At 36.1% G+C, this 24520-nt stretch overlaps 2 protein-coding genes across 32 annotated transcripts in view; both read right to left on the bottom strand.

Moving 5' to 3' along the window:
* Positions 1 to 2700, bottom strand: part of rimbp2b (RIMS binding protein 2b) — a 187755-nt gene extending 185055 nt beyond the window's left edge. For 5 of the 30 annotated variants that reach the window (XR_007187404.1, XR_007187405.1, XR_007187407.1 and 2 more), the window contains exon 1: positions 1851 to 2699. Coding sequence is in view for 26 of the 30 variants with exons in the window: in XM_048209376.1 (XP_048065333.1) it covers positions 1851 to 1853 (3 nt within the window). In the remaining 4 variants the exon portion in view is untranslated. Of the gene's footprint in view, positions 1 to 1850 lie in introns of all 30 variants that reach the window. The other 25 variants (XR_007187406.1, XM_048209372.1, XM_048209373.1 and 22 more) reach the window with 14 other exon arrangements.
* A 3043-nt stretch (positions 2701 to 5743) lies between these two features.
* On the bottom strand, positions 5744 to 23339 carry stx2b (syntaxin 2b). 2 transcript variants are annotated; one of them, XM_048209739.1, is made up of 11 exons: positions 23006 to 23335; positions 22718 to 22798; positions 21349 to 21448; positions 14788 to 14862; positions 14611 to 14684; positions 14401 to 14509; positions 10161 to 10234; positions 9235 to 9372; positions 9025 to 9135; positions 7495 to 7646; positions 5744 to 6463 (listed from the first exon to the last, which is right to left on the bottom strand). In XM_048209739.1, the coding sequence occupies exons 1-10, from the start codon at positions 23033 to 23035 to the stop codon at positions 7509 to 7511; spliced, it is 930 nt and encodes a 309-aa protein (XP_048065696.1). In that variant the 5' UTR covers positions 23036 to 23335; the 3' UTR covers positions 5744 to 6463; positions 7495 to 7508. The 2 variants fall into 2 exon arrangements, with proteins under 2 accessions (XP_048065696.1, XP_048065697.1); XM_048209740.1 differs by lacking the exon at positions 7495 to 7646 and having other exon boundaries at positions 23006 to 23339.
* Between the last annotated feature and the right edge of the window lie 1181 nt (positions 23340 to 24520).

The raw sequence follows: 24520 nt of genomic DNA, 5'->3' as shown, positions 1-24520 counted from the left end.
GTTTATTTAACTTGTTAGCTTTCAAGCATATTAAAGGTGCTCTTATTTCTGTTTTATTCCAGCTGTCCTGAACTCTATACTGACACCGAGTGGCATGGATGAATAAAGATTTTCATTAACTGGTGTTGTTTCACACCAAAGCTGTTTATCTTTAAGATTTTGTTCTAAATCGACTTCAAACTTTATTTTGAACTGTAATGTTTCCTATATGTTTACTACTTCAAAATAAAAAACCTAAAATTAAAGGGAGGGATGGTATGGGACAGGGAACAATTATTTTGAATAAGTAACGAATAAGCAAGCTTACAAAGCTTTACGAATCTTTTGTTTTGAATCAGTGGTTCGGAGCGCATATCAAACTGCCAAAGTCACGTGATTTCAGTAAATGAGGTTTTGTTACGTCATAAGTGTTTCGAAATTTCAATGGTTCAGGTGACTTTGGCAGTTTGATACGCACTCCGAACCACTGATTCGAAACAAAAATTCGTAAAGCTTCATGAAGCAGTGTTTTGGAATCACCCATCACTAGATATTGTTGAATAAAGTCATTATTTTGTTTTTTTGCTGCACAAAAAGTATTCTCGTCGCTTCATAACATTAAGGTTGAACCACTGTAGTCACATGAACTGTTTTAAATACGTCTTTAGTAACTTTCTGGGCATCTGAAAGTGTTAATTATCTTGCTGACAATGGAGGCCTCACTGAGCCATCGGATTTTATCAAAAATACCTTAATTTTTGTTCCGAAGATGAACGAAGGTCTTACAGGTTTGGAACGACATGAGAGTGAGTAATTAATGACAGCATTTTCATTTTTGGGTGAACTAATTCTTTAACACAGTAAAGATGTGAACAAATTCAAAATGTTTCTATAGTAATTTGTAGATACACTACCATTCAAAGGTTTGGGGTCAGTAAGAATTTTTTTTCTTTCTTTCTTTTGAGTACTTTTATTCACACTGATCAAAAGTGACAGTGAAGATTTATGATTTATAATCTTATACAAAATTATATTTCAAATAAATGATGTTGAACTTACTATGAACTTTGTATTCTTTTCTTTCAAAGAATCCTGAAAAACATGTATCATGGTTTCTACAATAATATTAAAGCAGCACAACTATTTTCAACATTGATGATAATCAGAAATGTTTCTTGAAGGATCATGTGACACTGAAGACTGGAGTAATGATGCTGAAAATTCAGCTTTGCACAGGATTTTCACAATAGTAATTTTTACTGTATTTTAATCAAATATTTCAACCATGGTGAGCATAAAAGATTTCTATCAAAAACATCAAGAAATCTTACCAACCCCAAACATTTGAATAGCAATTTAAATATGACACATAGCAGCAAAACAGACAGAAAAACAAAAATGGTACAACAGCCCCCAGTCTCCTTACCCACGCTTACACAAAAGCAAGCATAACTCACACAAAATGTGCACACATACATATACAAACACTTTTTACTTCATGCATGCAAATCGCCCCCAGACGTCTGACATCATGCACAGACCCCTGGTGCAGTCAAACACACACACACACACACACACACACACACACACACTGAGCCATATCACATAAGCATGAACATTAACATATCCCCTGCATGCACAACATAAACCATTCTTATAAACACATCTATGCATAGATGATATTTTACAGTTTCATTCCCTATGAATCCAATAATCCCCAATAATCTAAGCAAACAATACATGCAAACCCAAAGACGATATAAATACACTTAAAGCATCTCCTAAGATTTAGTGTACAGTACATCCAGAAATCAATCCACAGGCTATAATCTACAAATCAATTAGGTCTTAATCCACACATCCGTACATACCATGGCCCATAATCTACGAATAATCTACACACTGGCAGCCCTGCTCTCTGTGAACTCCAGCAAACCGCTCCATGTCCTGCTCTTAAGCGTGTTTACCCACAGTGCTCCAGTCATGCTCCGCTGTGGCTGACGGTGATGTCACAGAGCCAGCGTGCCACAGGCCGCGTGGGATTATTAATGTCTGTACTTCGCTGGAGTTACATAAGTATGGCCGCTGGATTATATTGCTACTGTACAGAAAATGGCCGTGAAGGAAGCGGCTTGAGGAGAGACAGAAGAGGGAGAAGCCTTCACAGGGAGTGTACATAATCTCCTCTGATAGCACTGCATCTTAAATGAGTCTGACTAAATGATAACGGAGGAAGCAAGCGGCTGAACAGATGTGCGGTGTAGTACTGCTGAGAGGCCACATGGTTTGCCTGGGACAGGGCAGGGGCTATGAATAGAGTCACTCGATGGCGGTCCGTTGGAAACTGAGGACGCTGCCTGAGGCAAGAGATGCAGAACAATCCATCCCCTCGGAGCTTACAGAGAAGCCTGCTGGAGCTGCACAAGGGTCAGGCCATGAAATATGCAGTTACTTTTGTGTCGTTTTTTTATTCAAACATACTGTAAATTGCGGAAAATAATTAAACAATTGACAGAGACAGCAGAACAGCAATTTTCTGTGCGCGTGATGAAAACTGCACTAAGAAAAATAGATTTACTCACACTGCAATGTGTTTTGCTTACAGCATATTAAAACAGCATTAAGGAGACTTTTTGTTTGCAATCTTTTATTTATGAAATAATTAGTTTTGCACTCAGAGAATGTTTTATAACATAAAAAGACACAAAAGTAACTCCATAACAGAAGTGTTCCTCATGAAAATGTGTAAACAATGACTTTAACAATGAATAACTGAAACTAGGTTTAAATACAGTATGTCATTAAAGGCCTTTTTAGCACATTGACATCAATCCAATACAATTATTTTTATCCCCAGAATGGTTTTCCTTCCAAATGTTCCTTGCTGTATAAGCAAATATGCTATTTTAAATCAACATTTTTTTTTTTTTTTACATTTTATTTTATTACATTTAAAAACTTTACATATTTTAAATTTAGTGGACATACTTTATGAAATTGTGTCCCCAAGAATCAGCCCTGTTACAGTCATAAATAAAAGGGACTGTAAGGGCAAAATATGATGGCAAAGCTGGATTTTCAGCATCATTACTCCAGTCTTCAGTCACAGGACCCTTCAGAAATCATTCTAATATGCTTATTCTTATTATTATGGATGTTGAAAACAGTTGTGCTGCTTAACACAACAGCCAATCTTCTATGACTGATAGACTGAACAACACATCAGTTACACAGTCTTTCAGCTGTCCTGTTTCACAATACACCATATTATAAAGTCCATATTATTGACTGATATTCTATGAAACGACAGCACGTTTTCTTCCATGCTTTTGCTTATCCATACATTTTTTTTTCACAATTTTAATCCATTTCCTTCAGTTTGTGCGTCCTCTTGTTTAATTAACAAAAGGAACTTTTCTATGTTCAATATTAAAGGAACAACCAGCCGTTATTTCAAAGAACTAGTCAGAATACTATATCAACTAGAGTAAGATGTCTATTCCACAATTCATTTTATTAGTTGTACATGAGTCTGGTCTTGTTCTGAAACTTCAAATTAAATTAAAACTTCAAACATATGAGCTACACTCTTAAAAATAAAGGTTCCAAAAGTTTGTTTTGTTGTTGTTTTGTTTACAGCGATGCCATAGAAGAACAATTTTTGGTTCCCCAAAGAACCTTACAGTGAAAAGAACCATTTTTTCCTTAGAAGAACATTTTGTGCAATGAAAAGGTTCCATGGATGTTAAATGTTCTTCAGGGAACCAATAAAGAACCTTTATTTTTATGCAGCATTTGGTAACCATTGGATTCAAGTGAAAATCAACCTCTCTGAAAGGTTCAAAACGAAAATCCTCATTCATACCTATAATACACTCACGTTTTCCTAGTTGTCCTTCCCTGTGGCTTCCAGTACGCTGCTGTTCAGCCAAACAATGACTCACACAGAGAATGAGAGAGGAGCACTGACTGTCTCATCACTGTTACAAACACTCACTCCTCTGTCTCCCCTTTCAGCTTCATCTTTTTATTCACTCACCCTAACCAGGTCAGGTGAGATTTTAATTTATTTATTTCTCACTGGCTCTCTCTCTCTCTCCTGTGTGTGTGTGTGTGGATGCTCTCTTTACTGTCTCTGAGGCAGGAACATTTCAGTTACATAATGTCTGTGCTTCTGCCCACTCACAGCTCAATAGCAGAGATAGGATGTCCTGAAAGTGTCATGTCACGAGAGGCATTTATTCAGCTTTCATCATACTGTTTATGTGCATATGGTTTTCACATTCAGCATCTAGACTGTCTAATGCGTGTGAGTGAGTTTGAAAGAGATTTTCACAGCTGTTGTGCATCCAGGGTAAAATCCCATGAGCATCAATATATGCACCTGCTTCAGCTTTGTCACACATATTGAGGTTGTCATGGTAACGGTGAGGGTGATGTCATCAACAAAGGGTTTTGAGGAGTTCTCATTAAAACAATGGTATAATGATTTCTGGACATTATGGATGTATGGAATTATCAGTTGATCGATGCCATTCAAGAGAAGATAGTGAAGCGTTTTATGGGGAGGGGCAGTGTTGTAGAGGAATTGATATTTAACTGCTAATAAAAAGTTTGTAGTATGTAAGATTTTTTTTAAAGGAGCCTTTTATATTCACAAACAGTGTTGTGGAAAGTTACTTTTAAAAGTAATGCATTACAATATTGCGTTACTCCCTAAAAAAGCGTGCGTTACATTACTTTTGTGTTACTTTTTCTATCCTGGGCTGGGCTTGCTTGTTTGTTTTTTAATAACAAAAATAAATACATTTTTGGCAAATGTTCAGGCCCTTTCACACCAAAAGTGAAATGAATAAGCCTCAGTCAGAAGGAAGTGCATATTTAAACCTGTACAGTAGAGGGCGCAGCTCAAACAAACCTTTCAGCTGTGCTGCCATTCTGGGTTAAAGAATAATAGGATACAGAAGAAAGTTCAACACTCTTATTTCTAAATCTAAAGTAATTTTTGCTTATTAGTATGGTTGAATTAGATCATTGAAGGTCAGCAGCAGCAAATATATTGGTTAATAAAGTGAGATTAAATACATAAAGTATATGTTTAATTTAATATAGTTAATTATTATGTTTGCATAAAATTCTGAGACTGCATTTCACTGTTTTTATTAATTTTGAGGAATACTGAATGTTTTCGTGCAAGTGAGTAAATGCATGTTCACATTTAGTCTAGAACTACAATAACCATCATGTTCACACAGTGCACACAACACCAGCACTTTATTTCTCTCAACAGGAGAGCTGCCAGTCAATAAATGTGAAAAAGTAACATATTTTGTTGTAAATTGAAAAAGTGCATTACTTTTCTGGTTACTTGAAAAAGTAATCTGATTACGTAATTTAAGTTACTTGTAATGCGTTACCCCCAACACTGATCACAAAGGCTGCATTTATTAGATATAAAATACAGTAAAAACAGTAATATTGTGAAATATTATTACAATTTAAAATAACTGCTTTCTGTTTAAATATATTTTAAAACATTTTTTTCCTGTGATGCAAAGCTGAATTTTCAGCATCATTACTCAAGCCTTCAGTGTCACATGATCAATAACAGCATTTAAAAATATTTTTGTAACAATGTAAATGACAGCCTTTACTGTCTCTTCTGATCAATTAAATGTCTTTGCTGAATAAAAGTATTCATTTTCAAAAAAAATTTGGAACACAATTGTATGTCAACATTCACCAATAACAGAAAGATACAGTATGACAGTTGTGAGCAGTGAGCAACTCATTTATTTTACAATAAATGAACATTTGACTATATAGTTAAATTCCTTTCAGATACAGTCATGTAAGAGACAAAAAGGAACAATATTAAGTGATTAAAACATGTTTTGTAACATGGTTCACAGATCTGACATCATATTGTGCGGAGCCAACTGCCATATTGAACACTGTCAAACCATTGTGTAAAAGCTGAAACAAAATATTTTGAACTTGTGATTCTTGAATACAATACAATTCCATTTTTTTTTTTAATTATAACATATCTTAGGTGCACTTTGTTGGATTGCATTTAACTCCACATTGTCAGTCAGACCTCCCAAGGAACAAAGTACTCAGTTACAAATCATAATATAACAAAATATTACTCAATTGTGCAAAATTTACTTACAAGCATTAAATAAATAAAAGACATAATTACCTCTGGTTGTTGTAGTGAAGTGGCAAAGCATATAAGTCAAAAAGGAAAGTCTGACCACAATTCATTGCCATTTTCTACACAATTCACTGGTAATAAATTCAAGAGCAGTTTAGTATGCAGCAGACAAAAAAGTAATTCTCTCTTTTTTCAAAAGGCACAGTAATGGCAAAGGAAATAAAGCTTTGCTATGGGTGACTAATCGCCGTAAACTGCAATGACGATGATGACTAGTAGAATGATGATGCACACGGCTCCACAAATGGCAACATAGACCAATTTCTATGACAGAGAGATAAAGAACAACAAAAATTACCAGCGTGTATAAAACTAATTAATAAAAGTAAATGTACCTGTTTTTGTTAGCAAAAGATATGCATCCCTTTTTTGTAATTTTAAGTTGTAATAATACAATATTACCGTTTTCCTGTATCTTTGATTAAATAAATCCAGCTTTGGTGAGCATAAGCAAGTAAAATGGTATTGATAAGAGCCTATCTTTTATTGAAACCTTTAAAACGACTCAATAGAGTGCCCCAGGGATGACGTGTTTTTGTAGGCAAAACCCGGAAGCGAGTTAGCATTTTAGGACTTCCAGTTCCAACGCCGTAAAGTCTATGGGTTTTTTGAATGGGTTTTTGCTAAATCGCCTGAAATAAGGTCTGTGGTTAACAAAGCCTCTAAATACTTTCACGTTTTGATCTATGATATAAAACACACCAGTTATAACCCACTTGTGATTTTTTAAACCTTTACTGTGTCTTAAAATCGGCGGTTGCTAACAAATTGCTAAAAGGGACTACTTCCTTTGGCGGGGACTTTAGACGTCATCATGACAAACAGGACATTTGGACAGCATTTCTCATGAAAATGTGGATAAGTATTCATACACAGTGCAGAGCATGTTTTTAAATAGAGTTGTTTTCTAAATAAAGTTTGAGGACGCTTGGTGGTGACGACGTTGATCCGTGACCATGGTGTGCTGTAGTCTGTTTATAGCCTACTGTTAGCCTTTTATATCTGACCACTTTATTTAGGCTTCAAAATCTATAAATGTTGTGTTAACTTGTAAAGATTATCTTGACAAAACGTGTAAGTGTCCTAACCCTTTGTTAAACACAGAGCTTATTTTCTGCGATTTTCCAAAAGTCTATGGGAAAAATGAATAGGCTTTCAGTCGAGGGAACCCATGCGCCACTAACTTCCGGGTTGGCCTACAAAAACGCGTCATCCCTGGGGCACTCTATTGTCACCACATTCAAGCTGGGGCAAAGTGAAATTAGGCTAGATGAGAATGTTAGTGATTGGGTTACCTTGAAAACCATGCTTAGGCAGGATTGGCTGCATTAGAGCTGGAGGAGGCGGAGTTAGTTGTGGTTTTAACAGACAGTCCCACAGATAAGCCAATTATTAGAGCGACCACAGCAAGCACGGAAAAAATAATAAGAGCAAGAATGATGTATTTCTGTACAAGACAAAAAGAAATTGTTATAATGATTGCATTTATTTAAGCACATGGAAACATTTCAAAATTCTGTAGAAGAGAATATTCTTAAGACTGTAGTACATATTGTGACAGAATAAAGCCAAAGAGCTCTAAAAATCATTATAAAATAGTCCCATTTATTTTAGGGCTGTATTATTTCTGAATATTACAAACTCTGATTGTAGGCAAAAAGGATTATATAATGTGGCTTCTTAAGGCTGGAATACACTACATAGCTTTTGCCAAGATTTTTTTCAGTTAAGGCCTGTTCTCACCAAGAACGATAACTATAAAGATAACTATAATGATAACTATATTTGTGTCCACACCAACGAACAATAACAGTCTGTTTATTTTAAGCTCATGTGCTGCCGTTTCAAAGTGCGTACAACATGTTTTTGCTGTTCACGGCTTTAACCAGCAGATGTCCTCAGCATGCTACGTTTCGAGTGAATTTAGCTGACGAAGTGGAATAAAAACAACGCCTAGACTTTTTCACTGCAACTTCACCGGAAGCAAGACAGTGTTGTCGAAACTAATGCTGCATACCTGAGGTAATATCATGTTACACTATTTGCTAGCCTGGCATTATGATCTCATTACTTCTCAGCATTTATTCCGAGGGTAAGGCCGATTGTTTTCCATATATCCATTTTCTAAGGGGATTTGACTTGTCAAACAGTGCTGGATTTTTCTGGACCTCGGCGATTAACTTCTCCGCAATGTCGTCTGCCATTTTAAATGCGCAAGACCTGAAAATTAGATTGTATTCTGATTGGCTGCCTGTCAGTGTTTTATCTTTCAACAGCTGGAAAAAAAAATAGTTATGAAAGTGATCCCAACGATATAATTTCTCTATATCGTTATCATTATAGCTTTGGTGTGGACAGTGATTTGTTTTATATTTAGAATTATATCTTTATTGTTATCTTTATAGTTATCGTTCTTGGTGTCAACGGGCCTATGATTCCATCCACTCAAACTGTTTTGAGCTGATTTTCGAACATATTATTGTTTTCATTTGTCATGTGTCTCCTAGTAACTAGGCTCATGTTTGTGCGTGAGTTTGTTGTTCGGAACGACTTGAAAGTTGTGATCCTCAGATGTTTAGTGTACGATGCCAAGTTTTTTATGTAACCATTTACAAATGTTGGCAAATGTGTGATGCCTAGTGTTTTAATATCTGTTCAAGTTGTGTTGTGCATTCCAGCCTTTAATCTCAGAGCTCATCAGTTTCTCTATGGAGAACTGTGTGATATCTGGAACTCTACTATAACACTCAATTGCCAGGTGAGAAGATATTCAAAAATATCTGTATCCTTTCTGGTTTAATAGATTATAGGTTTTGTTCTCTTACCCTGCGGGCCTGTGTCTGGTACCTGACAGCTTTCTTGGTCTCCACTTTAGCATGGCCGACGTATTCTACGGCATTGTTTACATTCTTTTCAATGTTGTTTATCATCTCACCCTGTACAACATAAATGAGTGTTTATGAATGAATGCTCTACAAGTGCTAGTAACAACTAATAAGTGAACAAACAACAATAAAGATTGCTGATCACTGTACCTGGGTCTCAACAAGCATGGCCATGTCTACAAACATGTCATGAAGCTCTTTAATGCTGGCCTCCAACCGCAAGATGTCTTTATGTCTAGACTCGATCTCATTAAGGGCCTGACGAGTTATCTGAGAGTCGGAGATGATCTGAAAACAAAGGATATCTTTTAACAGCCTCTAGGAACTTAAAAACACTGCATAAGCAAACAATAAAGGGACAGATCACCCAAAATAAGACAATTGTGTCATCATTTACTCACCCTCATGCTAAAAACCCGTAGCACTTTATTTCTTCGAAAAAAAAGGAGAAAAGTAAAAGAATTGTAATTGTTAAAGTAATAATAAAATGTATTAAATCAGCATATTAGAATGATTTCTGAAGAATCGTGTGACACTGAAGACTGGAGTAATGATTCTGAAAAATCAGCTTTTATCATCACAGAAATAAATTACATTTTAATATATATTCAAATAGAAAATAGTTTTTTTAAATTGGAAAAATATTTCACAATATATCTGTTTTTACTGTATTTTTTTTATCAAATAAATGCAGCCTTGGTGAGCAGAAGAGACTTCTTTCAAAAACAATTTTAAAAAATCTTACGGATACTAAACTTTTGAATGGAAGTGCAATTGCTTAGAAAAAAATTCTCAGTTTGTACTTCATGTTAGAAATATGGGTTTAAAACTACACAATTAATGTAGTTAATGATGACAGAATTATTATTTTTGGGTGAGTTGTAGAGAAATAGCCAGCAGAGGGTGCCAATTCTGCATAATTGTTGAAAAGATTTGTTGCTCTCATATCATGTCACAAATACAGTAAGATGAGAAGCCAAAGGAAATTGGCTCTGGATGAGAGCTGCAGTATTTTAATATTCCTTCCTTCAGCCTACAGTAAGACTGGAAATAGTCATTTTGAGAAGCAAACTTACATCAGAGGTGAAAATGGAAGAGTTTCCAGTCTCCAGCATCTCTTCCAATTCTTCATTAGTTGTGATTCTTCCAGCTACAAGATTCAGAGTGCAATAGATTAAAAAAAAAACACCTCATGAACTGGCTGATCCTGTTTAGGCCATTATTTGTTTGATAAACGGCTGTCTGTATGTAAATTTGTCATGGGTAAACATGAGACGATGACCAGTAATTGCTAATAGGCTAGTCCATTTGGATAATTGTTTGGCTTTGTGTCATGGAACAGTATATGTGTGTACCATGTGCTTGTACAAGTCTGTCTGGTCACGCTAAGTATGCATTGGGGACTATATTGATTCAGCTGGGAAAATGAGAGGGAACATTACAATGGCTGAAACCATCAATGCAAAGGCCGCTGGAAAAATACACACACACTCAAACAATATGACCCCTAAGCAGTGGACCAGTGCACATATTCATACTTGGGGGGGTTGGGGGGCATGAAAAAAAGCTTTGCTCTTGATCCTAGTATCCCCCAGCAGGCCACATCTCACTACATATTAATTGGGTCTTCATGCAAATACAACAGTCACATGACATATGACTCAGTATAATATCACATGACATTCTGCTCCTGGCCCACTGTGCAGAGGTACAGCAGGATCTCTGGAGCCCTGTTGCCCAGGTAACACTTGCCTTACAGTCTCCGGTGACAAACCGCAGTTTCATGTGTCGTAAAGCAAAGAAAGTACCTCATTAACACACACACACACGCACGCGCGCACACACACACACACTCTTCAGAGGTCTGCACTACATGTCTGACCACACGTTACTCAAATTATACTTCAGGAGCAGCATGTCATGTGATAAGAGGGGAAAACAATAATTAGGCAAAGCTTTTTGTCCTTACTAGACCAAATTCTAGTACTATTTTTCCTAAATAATACAAAAATAAAGAGCTAAAAACTAGAATTAATAATTTTAAATGCTACAAGTGTATTTAGGCATCACAACATTATGTACAGTATGAAAAATGGATATTCATTTTGAGGTTTGCTAAAGATGACATTTAACAATGTTATTAAATTATTAAATAAACTATTAAATTATAGCGTTTTTAAAGATTAATTTAAAGGTGCCCTAGATTCAAAAATTGAATTTACCTCAGCATAGTTAAATAACAAGAGTTCAGTACATGGAAAAGACATACAGTGAGTCTCAAACTCCATTGTTTCCTCCTTCTTATATAAATCTCATTTGTTTAAAAGACCTCCGAAGAACAGGCGAATCTCAACATAACACCGACTGTTACGTAACAGTCGGGATCATTAATATGTACGCCCCCAATATTTGCATATGCCAGCCCTTGTTCCCAACATTATGGAAGGCATTAGACAAGGGCAGTCAGTAACGTCTGGATGTGCACAGCTGAATCAACAGACTAGGTAAGCAAGCAAGGACACTAGCAAAACATGGCAGATGGAGCAATAATAACTGACATGATCCATGATAACATGATATTTTTAGTGATATTTGTAAATTGTCTTTCTAATTGTTTCGTTAGCATGTTGCTAATGTACTGTTAAATGTGGTTAAAGTTACCATCGTTTATTATTGTATTCACGGAGACGAGAGCCATCGCTATTTTCATTTTTAAACACTTGCAGTCTGTATAATGCATAAACACAACTTCATTCTTTATAAATCTCTCCAACAGTGTAGCATTAGCCGTTAGCCACGGAGCATAGCCTCAAACTCATTCAGAATCAATGTAAACATCAAAATAAACACTGTACTTACGCGATTAGACATGATGCATGACGAACACTTTGTAAAGATCCATTTTGAGGGTTATATTAGCTGTGTGAACTTTTTTTATGTTGTTTAAGGCAAGCGCGAGCTCTTGGGGCGTGGAGCACCAGATTTAAAGGGCCACACACCCTGAATCGGCTCATTTCTAATTATGCCCCAAAACAGGCAGTTAAAAAAATGAATTAAAAAAAAATCTATGGGGTATTTTGAGATGAAACTTCACAGACACATTCAGGAGACACCTTAGACTTATATTACATCTTTTAAAAAAAAGTTATAGGGCACCTTTAAAGTAAGTGTTGGATCAAGGCCAAGGTAATCTTATTGTAAAAATTCCATAAATTAGTTGCACAATTAAATATCCAATTTCAGCTAGTATACAGTTATGTCCATATATATTTGGTTATATAATGGATATGGGCTTAAAGTGAACACTCTCAGCTTTAATTTGAGAGTATTTACATCCAAATTGGAGGAAAGGTTTAAGAATTACAACTCTTGAGAATAGCCACCCCTCTTTTTCAAGGGACCAAAAATAATCAGGCAATTGACTCAAAACAAAAAAGAAGGAAAAGTAGTAGAATATTCTGCTATGGCCAAGTCAAACGCCTGATCTCGACCCGAGTGAGCATGCATTTCACTTGCTGAAGGCAAAACTAAAGGCAGAAAGACCCACGAACAAAAAACAACTGAAGACAGCTACAGTTAAGACATGGCAAGCATCACAAAGGAGGAAACCCAGTCTTTGGTGATGCCCATGGGTTCCAGACTTCAGGCAGTCATTGCCTGCAAAGAATCCTCAACAAAATATTAAAAATTAACATTTTATTTATGATTATATTCATTTGTCTAATTACATTTGAGCCCCTGATATAAAAGTGGTTTCAAATCCTAAACTTTTTATTTGATATTTTTGTTCAACCCCTTAAATTAAAGCTGAAAGTCTGCACTTCAAATTCATCTTGATTGTTTCATTTTAATTTTATTCTGGTGGTATACAGAGCCAAAAGTATGAAAATTGTGCCTGTATCCAAATATATGTGGACATAACTGTATATCTAATATCAACCAATGCTGATACTTTTTAAAGTCTCTAATACCAGCCTGATAACTGATATGATAGCAGCATGTCATTTATCCCTAGCAAAAAAAAAGTTTAAAGGCCATGACACACCAAGATGATGTGAAAGAACTAGTGGTGACAAAAGTACAGCAGTGCTTGAGCTTTCTGAGAGGGAATAAAGCCGCTTTTCCACTGAAACTTTTTTCTCAGGAAATTTTTCCCCCCAGACCTGTTGCTGTCTGTGTTTCCATCACAGTCTAAAGTACCGTAAAGATTAGTCCAGTGATGTAGGACTGCACAGGACTTTCCAGTTCCCACTGGATTTCGTCCTCTGCATATAAGCTTAATAAAGCCTGAACCTTGTCGTCGGCCCATCAGTTGTATTTTTTAACCCTTAAATGCATGACTGTTTCGCCAATCATTCTTACATATTCGGGTCTTTATCGACCCGGATCTATATCTACCACGGAAGGATCTCTACCTGTCGCAATAATATAAAAATCCTCTGATATCAGAATAACAATTATAGAAGAATAACATAAAGCATATTTTGTTACCTTTTTTTGGAGCTTGAAAGGGCTCAGTTTGAGCAGATCCTCACTGTCCTCGTCAGAGCTCATTTCCCAGTAAATTCAGCAAATAATAGGCTAGTTTTATGTTTGAGGTCACGAATATGAGCCCATTCGTGATCTCAAACGTATTCTCAAAACTATATAATTTTCAACATCTTCAAAATCAATATTTCGATCGCTAACATCTTCACCAGATCCATCCAGTAACAGTAACAGTCATATTTGATTGTGTCCAGTACTTGCTCTCTTGTTATATTCTTTATAATGAATTGATTGAGGAATACCAAGAAGGTTGATGTCTAACTTTAAAAAATGAATGAGGAGGAGGGTAGTGAATGACGTCCCGGGTCACTAAAGACCCGAGGTATGCATTTAAGGGTTAAATTCCACTGTTGATTCGAATAGCAAACATCTCTTACTGTACGCACTGCAACAGACTTTTAAAAATGGTGGTTGAAATAAAATGCTGCACGAACTCAACCAATCAGCATGTTCGGTGCCCAAGTCCCACCCCCGAAAGTTTGTGAACTTTGAAAAACAACTACCTCATGAGCAGGGACTTTCTGAGAGGGGGATTTTTACTTGGAAATTCATTCAGACCCTGGTCCCTGCAGTCGAAAATCAGAGTACCACCCCAAAGTCCCTAGTTACTGGGGAAAGTTCCTGCGGTGGAAACGCGGCTTAAGAGGGCCTTTTTTATTAATGTGTACAGTATATGAATGAAAATATATACAGTATGGTCCTTTTAAGTGGAAATCTGTCAGCTGTTTACATTGACTGCGAATGTATGAAGGTATACGTGTGACTTACTGATCTCCAGCTGTCTCTGAATCCTGCCTTTGCTCTTCTCTCTGAAGGACACTTGGGTTTCATTATATTGTGTCATTACCTCCACAAACTTGCGTGACAAGTTGGTGTACTAAAAAAAAAAAAAAAAGAAGAAGTGTAATAAATAAATTTGGGTTGAAAATATTACTGTACAGGATGGTAAGATGTTAGGAAAGGTAGGACATTTCTCACCTGTGTTTTCTGAATGCGTGCATCCACTGTAGCTTGATTCTCCTGCTCATCTGTAGGTTGATTCTGTTGCATTGCTGAGGAGAAAATAGATCAGAACTTATTTATTTCCTTTGCCAAGTGCACTGATGATCTCTGCTTCATTATCATCAACAGACAGAAGCAGAACATCCAACTCACATTTGAGGCTGGTCCGCACAAAGTTGGCATGTTTCTTGATTTCCACTGTGAGTTGTTCCAGCTCTTCTTTTGTTTCTGATAGCAAGGTCATATTTTGTTATAAGAGAAATTAATAACTTTTATTCAACAATGATGCATTAAATTGATCAAAAGTGACTGTAATGACATTTATAATGTTACAAAAGAGTTCTACTTCAAATAAACGCCTTTCTTTTGAACTTTCTATCCATAAAAGAATCCTGAAAAAAAAAAAAATGCATCACGGTTTCCACAAAAATATAAAGCGGCACTTTCAAATTTGATAATACTAAGAGATGTTTCTGAAGGATCATGTGACACTGAAGACTGGAGTAATAATGACTGCTGAAAATTCAGCTTTGCCATCAAAGTATTCACAATATTACTGTTTTTACTGTATTTTGATCAAATAAATGCAGAGGCTCCTTGATATTTCAGGGCCTGACGTTCACTTGATATACAACTCACGAATAATAGACTATAAAATAAACAGTTGGCTATCAAAGTTAGTGTTTTTTTATCATATGTTACAGATAACTGTTTTGGAAAATATGCCCGTGTTCAGCATTGTTTACATTATGATGTGTCATGTTGGAGAAACACTGTGGTGTGTTATATATGAGAAGAATATAAAACACAGGCAGGTGTATGGATGAAAAATGACCATAGATAGCTATGCTCGCTCTTAAAAAGGCGAAATATCACAATCGTCAACAGATCATTCAATTTTACTATCAACTTGAGGATTCACAGAACATACACCACTGAGATAACACTTGTGTATAGAAGAAAAACGAGCATAGAGTTGGTTGAAGAAACACTCACACCCTTGCAGATGTCTTTATCTCAATCTCACATTCCTGTCTGCATGTCCTATACATGCCCTGCAAATAACAGCCAAAACTATCCTCAACACACTCACTTCAAATTAAGAATGTGATGGGGGAATCCATGATTCCTCGCATGCCCAAACTTGACTCACTATAGCAACTTTTAAAGGGTCTCTCTTTTCCCCATCAATTTGAATGATTTTCTATTCATGTGTTCATTGTGAGCAGACACCATTCACATTCTCCCCATGAGCACTGCCAAGACATTACAAAAGAGTCCCAGTAACCGTGAGTGTGTGTGTGTATGCGCATGTGAGAAATGTTTTCCCTACAGCAGTTTCCTGGCTGCCCCAGAGTTGTACTTGTATAGAATGATGTGATGTGATATTTCCGGTAAAGGAAGCCCATGGTCTTGTGCTGTTATAAGGCTATGTGCCGCTGGGAAGAGAGTTATAAAATCGTTCTTTGTTTGTGACAGATCCCAGTTGTTTTTGTGTGTGGATATGAATGACGGAAAGACTGAGTGTGGGTTCAGACAAAGACAACAGCAGAGTGACGCGAAGTCATTGTCATTTATTAGGTAATACTACAAAGAAGCTGAAAGCTAAGATGAGGTGAGTAATTTGGACAAATTTACAACTCAAATAACAAGCAGAGTAAACTAGCCCCAGTGTTATTTTAACCCATTTTAACCCACTATGAAAAAGATAAAGATTAAACATTGCTTAAACTGGGTAAAAAAGGATAAAATCAGAGTTAAGTATAATGTGAAAGCCTTTCACAGTACACTTAAGGGCCATTCACACATTTTGTAGTTAAACAGTAGCTGCGTTTACATGGACCCTAATAATCTGATTGTAATCTCACTAATAGCACAATCAGAATAATCAAAAAAAAAAAAAAATTTGCTAAAAAAATTTGCAAAAAAAATTTGAATTTGCCAAATCCAATAAAAATTACATTCAGAAAAAAAAAAATCAATCAGAATGAATTTGCCAAATCAAATAAAAATTACATTCAGATTGTAAGGAAAGGTTTAAATCTTTTCTAATCCAAAACTGAAAGTGGAACGTATTGCATATGTGCAATGACGTAGAGATGGTATAATGACGTGTGATGCCAGGAACAAACTGTTGTTGTTTTTGAATGAAGTGTCATAAATGACTGTTGTCTGATTCTAAAATTCTCCTTCCACTCATTGTCTGTGAAGTGGAGGGGGACAACGTCCCACCAGTCCTTGTTTTGGACTCTCATCCACAGATGCCTTGTTTTGGTCATGGGAAGGGGTGTTTTTAACACACATAAATATAAGCAGCACAGCACAAGGCTTCATGTGCTCGTTGTTTCCTAAATTAGGATCCAAAATAGATAAATATTTGATAAAAATCTGTCCTTTAAAGCAAAGAAAAGAGGCAGTGTAGGAGAATAGTATGCAAAAAAAGTGGGAAACTCTATATATTCATGCAGTGTGTGCATGTCAAAAAATCAATTCCAATTTAAAGCTTGTGACATATACAGTGCACAGCATAAATGAGTACACCCCCTCTGAACAAATACAAAAGATGTATTTTCTTTATGATCTCTAATACAGTTCATGGAAAGATGGCGAAACTAAAATGTATTAAACATATACGTAATAAAAAAACTGAGAAATATATGTCATTAATAGCCATAAAATAAGTAAATTAGCCAATTTTGTTTAAATTAAGGATTGCAGAAATGAGTACACCATTGATTTAATTCAACAAATGTATAATATTCTAGCACTTAGTATGCCCTCCATAATTTTGAATATACTGCTCTGACCCTTCTTGGCACGGAGTGTACAAGTTCATGAAAAATTGTCACTTCTGTCCTGTTCTGTCACTATACGCTCAAGAGTATTAAGATTGAGTGCAATACATGTCCACAGAAGGTTTTTCACCTTGGGAGAATGCATATCCTTCATTGTCATGTTGAAAAAATGCCAAACAATGCAGGAAATGAGGAAAGGGTAACATCTTCTGTTTCAAGTTTGTGTATTAAATTACACAGTGGTGTGGGAATTCATGACAGCATTGATAATGCAGAACTCCCTCACACCTTCAGCACTCATACATCCCTATATAAGAGCTTTACTACCACTGAACTTTACTGTGGGAACCAGGCACTTCTCACTGTACTCCTCCTCTAGCAACACCATAACATTTTGGATGTTGTTAGATCGAAAATGATTGATTTGGTCTCATGAGATCAGAGTATTGATTCCCAGAATCTATATTTTGTAAATATGGGCTTTGGAAATGGCTAACTGACTTTATTGTGCTTTTGCTACAGTAGGTAGTTCCAGTGAGAACAACAACCATGCATGTCATTTCTGCAGGCTGCATCTTACTCTGTGAGATAAACAGTAACTCTTTTCATAGCTTTTGCTGGTTCTGAGACACTCACTTGTTATTTCTCCTGCTCTTTAGCAAAAAAATCCCTCATCACTAAATGAAAGCTTAAAATGAAGGCCTGATTATTTCAGGGGCCTTGTCACAAGTCAACTGTTTTTGAATTACTGTGTTACTTTTGCTATATTTTCACACTTAAAACAATGATTTGGTAATCCTCTTGTACCACTGTCATCTTTTGTTTTAAGAAATAAGTCTCCTGACAGTTCTCTCCCAAGTGGTGCCACTGTTGTCAGCATTAAGTCTGAGAATGATTCAGTGGGCTATATAACACTTTTAATTGTCAAGAAATTACTTCTCTTTAAATGTTTTGGTTCCACATACTTACCTGTTGATCAAACATTGCCTTAAACTTACACCAGAAAATGTTTATTTCGTTTTATTTAGTAACTTTTAGGAGGGTGTACTCATTTTTTCTACACAACATTTTATCACCTTGATAAGAAAATCTTATTTTCCTGAATAATTTTGACATGCTTCTTTGGTAATTGATTAAGCAGACTTGCTGGAACATTATATCTCTAAAGAACCATAACATGTCTTCTAAGTAATTGAGTAATTGCTGACTTTCAGAAGTTTCAGAGGGGGTGTACTCATCTATGCTGTGCACTGTAAATGCGCACATCAACATGATCACTTTCTTAAGCCTTCATGTACTACATTCGTATTCATCAATCAGAATTTCATTCCAATTGAAAGAAAAGGTGTCCATGTAAAAGTAGCTAGTGAGACGCAGATCAATGGAATGAAAACAAAAAACAAATGCAAGGTCTAGTGAAGGGGTGGATTCTGGAATCCACTGCCGCTTCAATATATATTTTAAGTTATTAATCAACATTTATATTTCTGTTAAATTATTTGAATGACTTCTTCAATATATATTTTAAGTTATTAATCAACATTTATATTTCTGTTAAATTATTTGAATGACTTCTTCAATGTATGTTAAAGGATCTATTTTCCTCTGTACTTCTCACTGAGAGAAAAGAACATGTTATCAGTATGCTTTGGGAAAGTTTCCTGCTCAGAGCAGAGCTCAGATCAACTTCAGCCTTGAAGAAGCTGTGAATCATGTGTATCTGTGTATGTGCGCTAAGTGTTTTGTGCAGGTCCCTTTGTACTGGACAACTGGCATTCTGCTTGAGACCAGCAGACACCATGTCATGACCCCAAAAGGACATCCGGTACCTAAATCCAGGGTCCCCTCGTCATCACCGTGACAAAGGGAGATATGCTTCTTACTATCTGTCCACGTGTGGAAAATTTCTAATCTTGTCTATTTTTCTTAGCCAATCAGAATCATCCAACCTGAAGTAATGACGTAGTTAGTTGACTCTGTTAGAGTATAATTATTGAGAAAATCTGATTGTACGCAGAGCGGCCTACGAACTCCTTGGGAGACTTGAAGCTGGCTTCTGCTGATGAAACTGCAAACTATTCTTCATTAAATTTTTCTTCAATTTATTTTTTTAAAACTTTGACTCCGGGTCTTTATTCAACATATCTGGTTTCAAGGGTCCTAAACTGTTTATCCCCAACACTAGAAACACCTTTTTAAAAGTTGAACTTCATTTAAAGGTGCCATCGAATTGAAAATTGAATTTACTTCGGCATAGTTGTTCAGTACATGGAAATGACATACAGTGAGTCTCAAACACCATTGTTTCCTCCTTCTTATATAAATCTCATTTGTTTAAAAGACCTCTGAAGAACAGGCGAATCTCAACATAACACCGACTGTTACATAACAGTCGGGGTGTACGCCCCCAATATTTGCATATATGCCAGCCCATGATTGAGGCATTAGACAAGGGCAGCCAGTATTAACGTCTGGAGCTGCACAGCTGAATCATCAGACTAGGTAAGCAAGCAAGGACAACAGCGAAAAATGGCAGATGGAGCAATAATAACTGACATGATCCATGATATTTTTAGTGATATTTGTAAACTGTCTTTCTAAATGTTTCGTTAGCATGTTGCTAATGTACACTAAATGTGGTTAAAGTTACCATCATTTCTTACTGTACTCATGGAGACAAGAGCCGTCGCTATTTTCATTTTTAAACACTTGCAGTCTGTAAAATTCATAAACACAACTTCATTCTTTATAAATCTCTCCAACAGTGTGTAATGTTAGCTTTAGCCACAGAGCACTATCAATCTCATTCAGAATCAAATGTAAACATCCAAATAAATATAATACTTACGCGATTAGACATGCTGCATGACGAACACTTTGTAAAGATCCATTTTGAGGGTTATATTAGCTGTGTGAACTTTGTTTATGCAGTGATAGAGTCGAGAGCTCGGGAGGGGGCGGAGAGCGCGCGATTTAAAGGGGCCGCAGCATGAATCGGCGCATTTCTAATTATGCCCCAAAATAGGCAGTTAAAAAAATTATTTAAAAAAATCTATGGAGTATTTTGAGCTGAAACTTCATAGACACATTCAGGGGACACCTTAGACTTATATTACATCTTGTAAAAAATCGTTCGATGGCACCTTTAACTTGATCGCCGTGTTTTTAGAATGCGATGTCATGCATGAGATGCTGCATAAGACGAGAAACGTGAGTGCAACGGTCAAACACGTCCGTCTAACACTGGGGTGTCCAAACCTGCTCCTAGAGGGCCACTGTCCTGAAGAGTTTTGCCTCAACAGACCTGCCTGGAACTTTCTAGTAAGACTTTGATTAGATGGTTCAAGTGTGTTTAATTGGGGTTAGAGCTGAACTCTGCAGGACAGTGGCCCTCCAGGAACAAGACTGGACATCCCTGGTCTAGTATGCGCTTACATAGAAAAACAAATGAAAAGTAGCGCAGTGAAATGGAAAAACAAGTTCTGTGTGTATGGCTCCTTACTGCAGGGATGGTCTCATTGGAGCAAACTGGAGTTAAAGGGTTAGTTCACCCAAAAAATGAAAATTCTGTCATTAATTACTCACCCTCATATCGTTCCAAACCCACAAAACTTTTGTGGGTCTTCAGAACACAACTGAAGATCTTTGTGATTGTGTTCCAAAGATGAACGAAAGTCTTACGGGTTTGGAACAACATGAGGGTGAGTAATTACTGACAGAATTTTTAAATTTTGGGGTGAAATAACCCTTTAAGTGCCTTGCTCAAATCACCCCTGGAAGGGTTTGAACCTTCAATCTACTAGCCTGCACTACCTTGTCACTCAAAACTATTTAACCTGACCTTTCAGAAACTAGTTCTTACTTGTTTCAGTTGTAACATTTGCTCAAATTTCACAGTCATTGAGTAGCGGTGACTTACTCTCATCAGGGTTGGGAGCTGAAAGGATCACACTATGTTTTTTCTTCACCTCATTCACAAGGGACGAGATCTTATCAATGACACCTCTGACCTCCTCCACCTGAAATAAAGCAAAGCATAGTTCAACACAAACCTTAAGGTTTCTTTAATGATTTAGTGTGCACTTCAGTGGGATTCTAGATGTGAACTACTAGGTATGCATGTTGCAACACGTTTGTAATTAAATACCTTTCTTATACATGTAATACTGTACATTATGATGTTGTGATGCCCAATATCAGTGGTACAATTTAAGTATACAATCTAACTATAATCAGAGTATTATGTTAGGGTTAGTAGAATAAGTTGACAAACTTGCAAAGTTACTTATAGTCAGTATAATGTTTGTTGGGGACCATCAAAATAAAATGTTAGCAGATATTAAGCAGACAGTCTCAATTTAAAACTATTTGTAATGTGTTTTTTTAATTAAGTAGTTAATTTATGTATTTAAACAGTGTAGATTTCAGCTGTGTTATTGTATTAAATTATAATTAAAAGTTCATTAACTGAAATAAAGCTTAAATAAAATACAAATATAGCATGAAAATTTTAAAATGAAAATGAAAATTAGAAATGCTGCCCTGGAAACTAACTGATATAAAATTTAAAGAGTTGAAGTACTAAAATTACTAAAACTAAAAGTGAGTTCAAAATAAATTAAAGCTAAATAGAACTTTTATGCCCCAATTTTTATGCATTTTACAGGGATGCAAACAGGTAAGGGGGAAAAAAGGTGAGAACATTGCACGGGGTGGGGTCATGCTGCACGGAATTTTTTTTATTTTTTATTTTTTAAGTTATATGTTTTACATGCTCATTTGTAGTTACTTACAGGGTAATAAAAAATAAATGAAAAAAACCCTTAATGTCCAAAACTGTAATTTTCATTTACATTTACCAAAAATCAACATTTGTTTAAAATCTCATGTTATAAATAACGAAATGCTATGCAGGATATTTAAGACAATTTTGGCTTATTAGACTGCAATACCGTTTGCCACATCTCAGACCTCACATACATAAAATATTACCCATTATAGACCTAGTATTTAAAGTAAAGAGTAAAGGAAACACTGTACAGTAGTTATTGAAACAACCAGTTCTTTATTTACACTTGTAAGTTCCCAAGTACCCTTGTAAGACCCCCCTACACCCCATAAAACACTTTCTCATTGGATCTATGCAAATCCCATTGGTGACCTATTTTGATCTCAAAAAGGTGAGTTCTCACTGAAAGGTGAGGAGTTTGCATCTATGATTTTATTGAATCCCTAAAGACTGTCCATCACAAATGAGAAGCATATTTTATCAATATGAATGGTTGTACCTTTCTGAAAAAATCCTGCATGAAGCCATCTCTCTCCATGGACACAATGACACCCCCATCTTCACTGGCACTTTGCCTGAACTAAAACAAACCACAAAGATACACTTGAGCACGGAGGAAGACCACTACACCGACACAAACATGGGAAAAAGACATAAACAATGGAGAAAGTTACCCCCAATATATGTGTACAATTGTATGGATTTGTTACTAAAACACATTGATCTCCATATATTATTCCCCTTTTAATAATTAGTTCGTCTAACTGGTTTATTATCAATCACTTGCCACGTCTAAATCAGCCAGTCGGTCCTTCATAACAATGTCGTTGTTTCGTCGTTTATCCTCTGTTGATTGTACACATTTGTTGCGGTCCGCGCGCGTTAAAGTCCATGGCAAGTCCTGACTGGATCACGACAAACTCAAGTATTTCAGAGAAAGTACATTGAATTAACCTTTAGAATTAGTGACTTTTCATTAAACGCTTATAAATAAGACATTGACATTCAAAGTTAATCCAGTTATGAAGCGTTATGTTTGTTTGGTTGTCATCCTTTTAATTCACGGTCTTCTTCTCTGCGCATTTGATTAGACTATGTGCGCAGCTACACCAAACAGGGTGGTAGTAACCATAGAAACCGCAATGCATTGTCATGTTATTTTTTTATTCCACTTATTTCTTTGCTGTTTACTGTGCATTTCAGTTAAATGGCTATTACGGTTCTCATTGTCATTATTCAGGTGTAAATGTTAGACTTAAAGTAGAGTGTGGATGGTGTTGTCACGTGGGGTCTGTTACTTTTCTCAGCGCTCGCCAAAAGGGCCCAATCAAAATCATTTACTAATTAAGCGTTCTACTGAAGCCTTATACAGGTTCATTGAACTTGTATATGAAAGGCCAGTCTTCTTAGGTATTAGATTTAATAAATTACTTTGTCGATTTTACGATGTCTGAATTGAGATATGAATTGTCCTAATGCAGCTCAATGGAGGTTTGGGCTTACTGAGCCTCTATCCCGTCTATGCTCTATCCATGCGCCACCTGCAGTTACTCTCATAGTAAACGGTTAGGAGTGAAATTTCCCAAAACTCTTTTTCCAACATAAATGACAATGCAAAGGGACAAAGTAAAGGGAAGCACAAAACTGTGGACGCTGAAATATCAACAAGACTTCAACGTTTAATAAAATGATTTACATTCCCACCTGTCCATGTTTTTTTTTTTTTTTTTTTAGAAATGATATAATGATTTCCCATTAATGTCATTGTCTTCTCAAATCACTTAAGCCCTATTCGGACGGGATTAGTTTTCCATGGGGATGTGCAGTAAAGTAATTTTACCTCAGGACATCTGTAATATTAATTGGCCAATTCGTACCGGACAAGACATCTCAGTAAAACCAAAGATTGTGTATAATGGGGAGATAAGGGTCTGTATCTCTTATCATTGGAGAAAGCGTAACGGCTAACTTAATCACGTGCTCACCTCTCAGCCTATCGTGTAATGGCAGTCGCAACATTCCCTAGTCTGCCAGCCTTCTCTTGAAAAAATACATTTTTAATCTAAATATATAAACTTTATGTAACAGTTAGGTCCGGTCAAATGATTTATTAATTAAATTCTGATTGTATTATGATGTAATATGTAATATGCACATTAGTTTTGTGCCTCTGACAATTGCTTCGATCTTCTTTTTGCTCTGAATGGTATGGAAAATTCTTGAGGATTGCCACAGACTTGTCCCACCACCTACAACACAAATGAATGTTTCTTCAAGTGCTTCCATTTTCGGAAAATGCGCA

The sequence above is a fragment of the Megalobrama amblycephala genome, linkage group LG12 (assembly GCF_018812025.1).
Source record: "Megalobrama amblycephala isolate DHTTF-2021 linkage group LG12, ASM1881202v1, whole genome shotgun sequence".
In the NCBI taxonomy this organism is placed as follows: domain Eukaryota; kingdom Metazoa; phylum Chordata; class Actinopteri; order Cypriniformes; family Xenocyprididae; genus Megalobrama; species Megalobrama amblycephala.
This window is presented reverse-complemented; position numbering and strand designations above follow the sequence as displayed.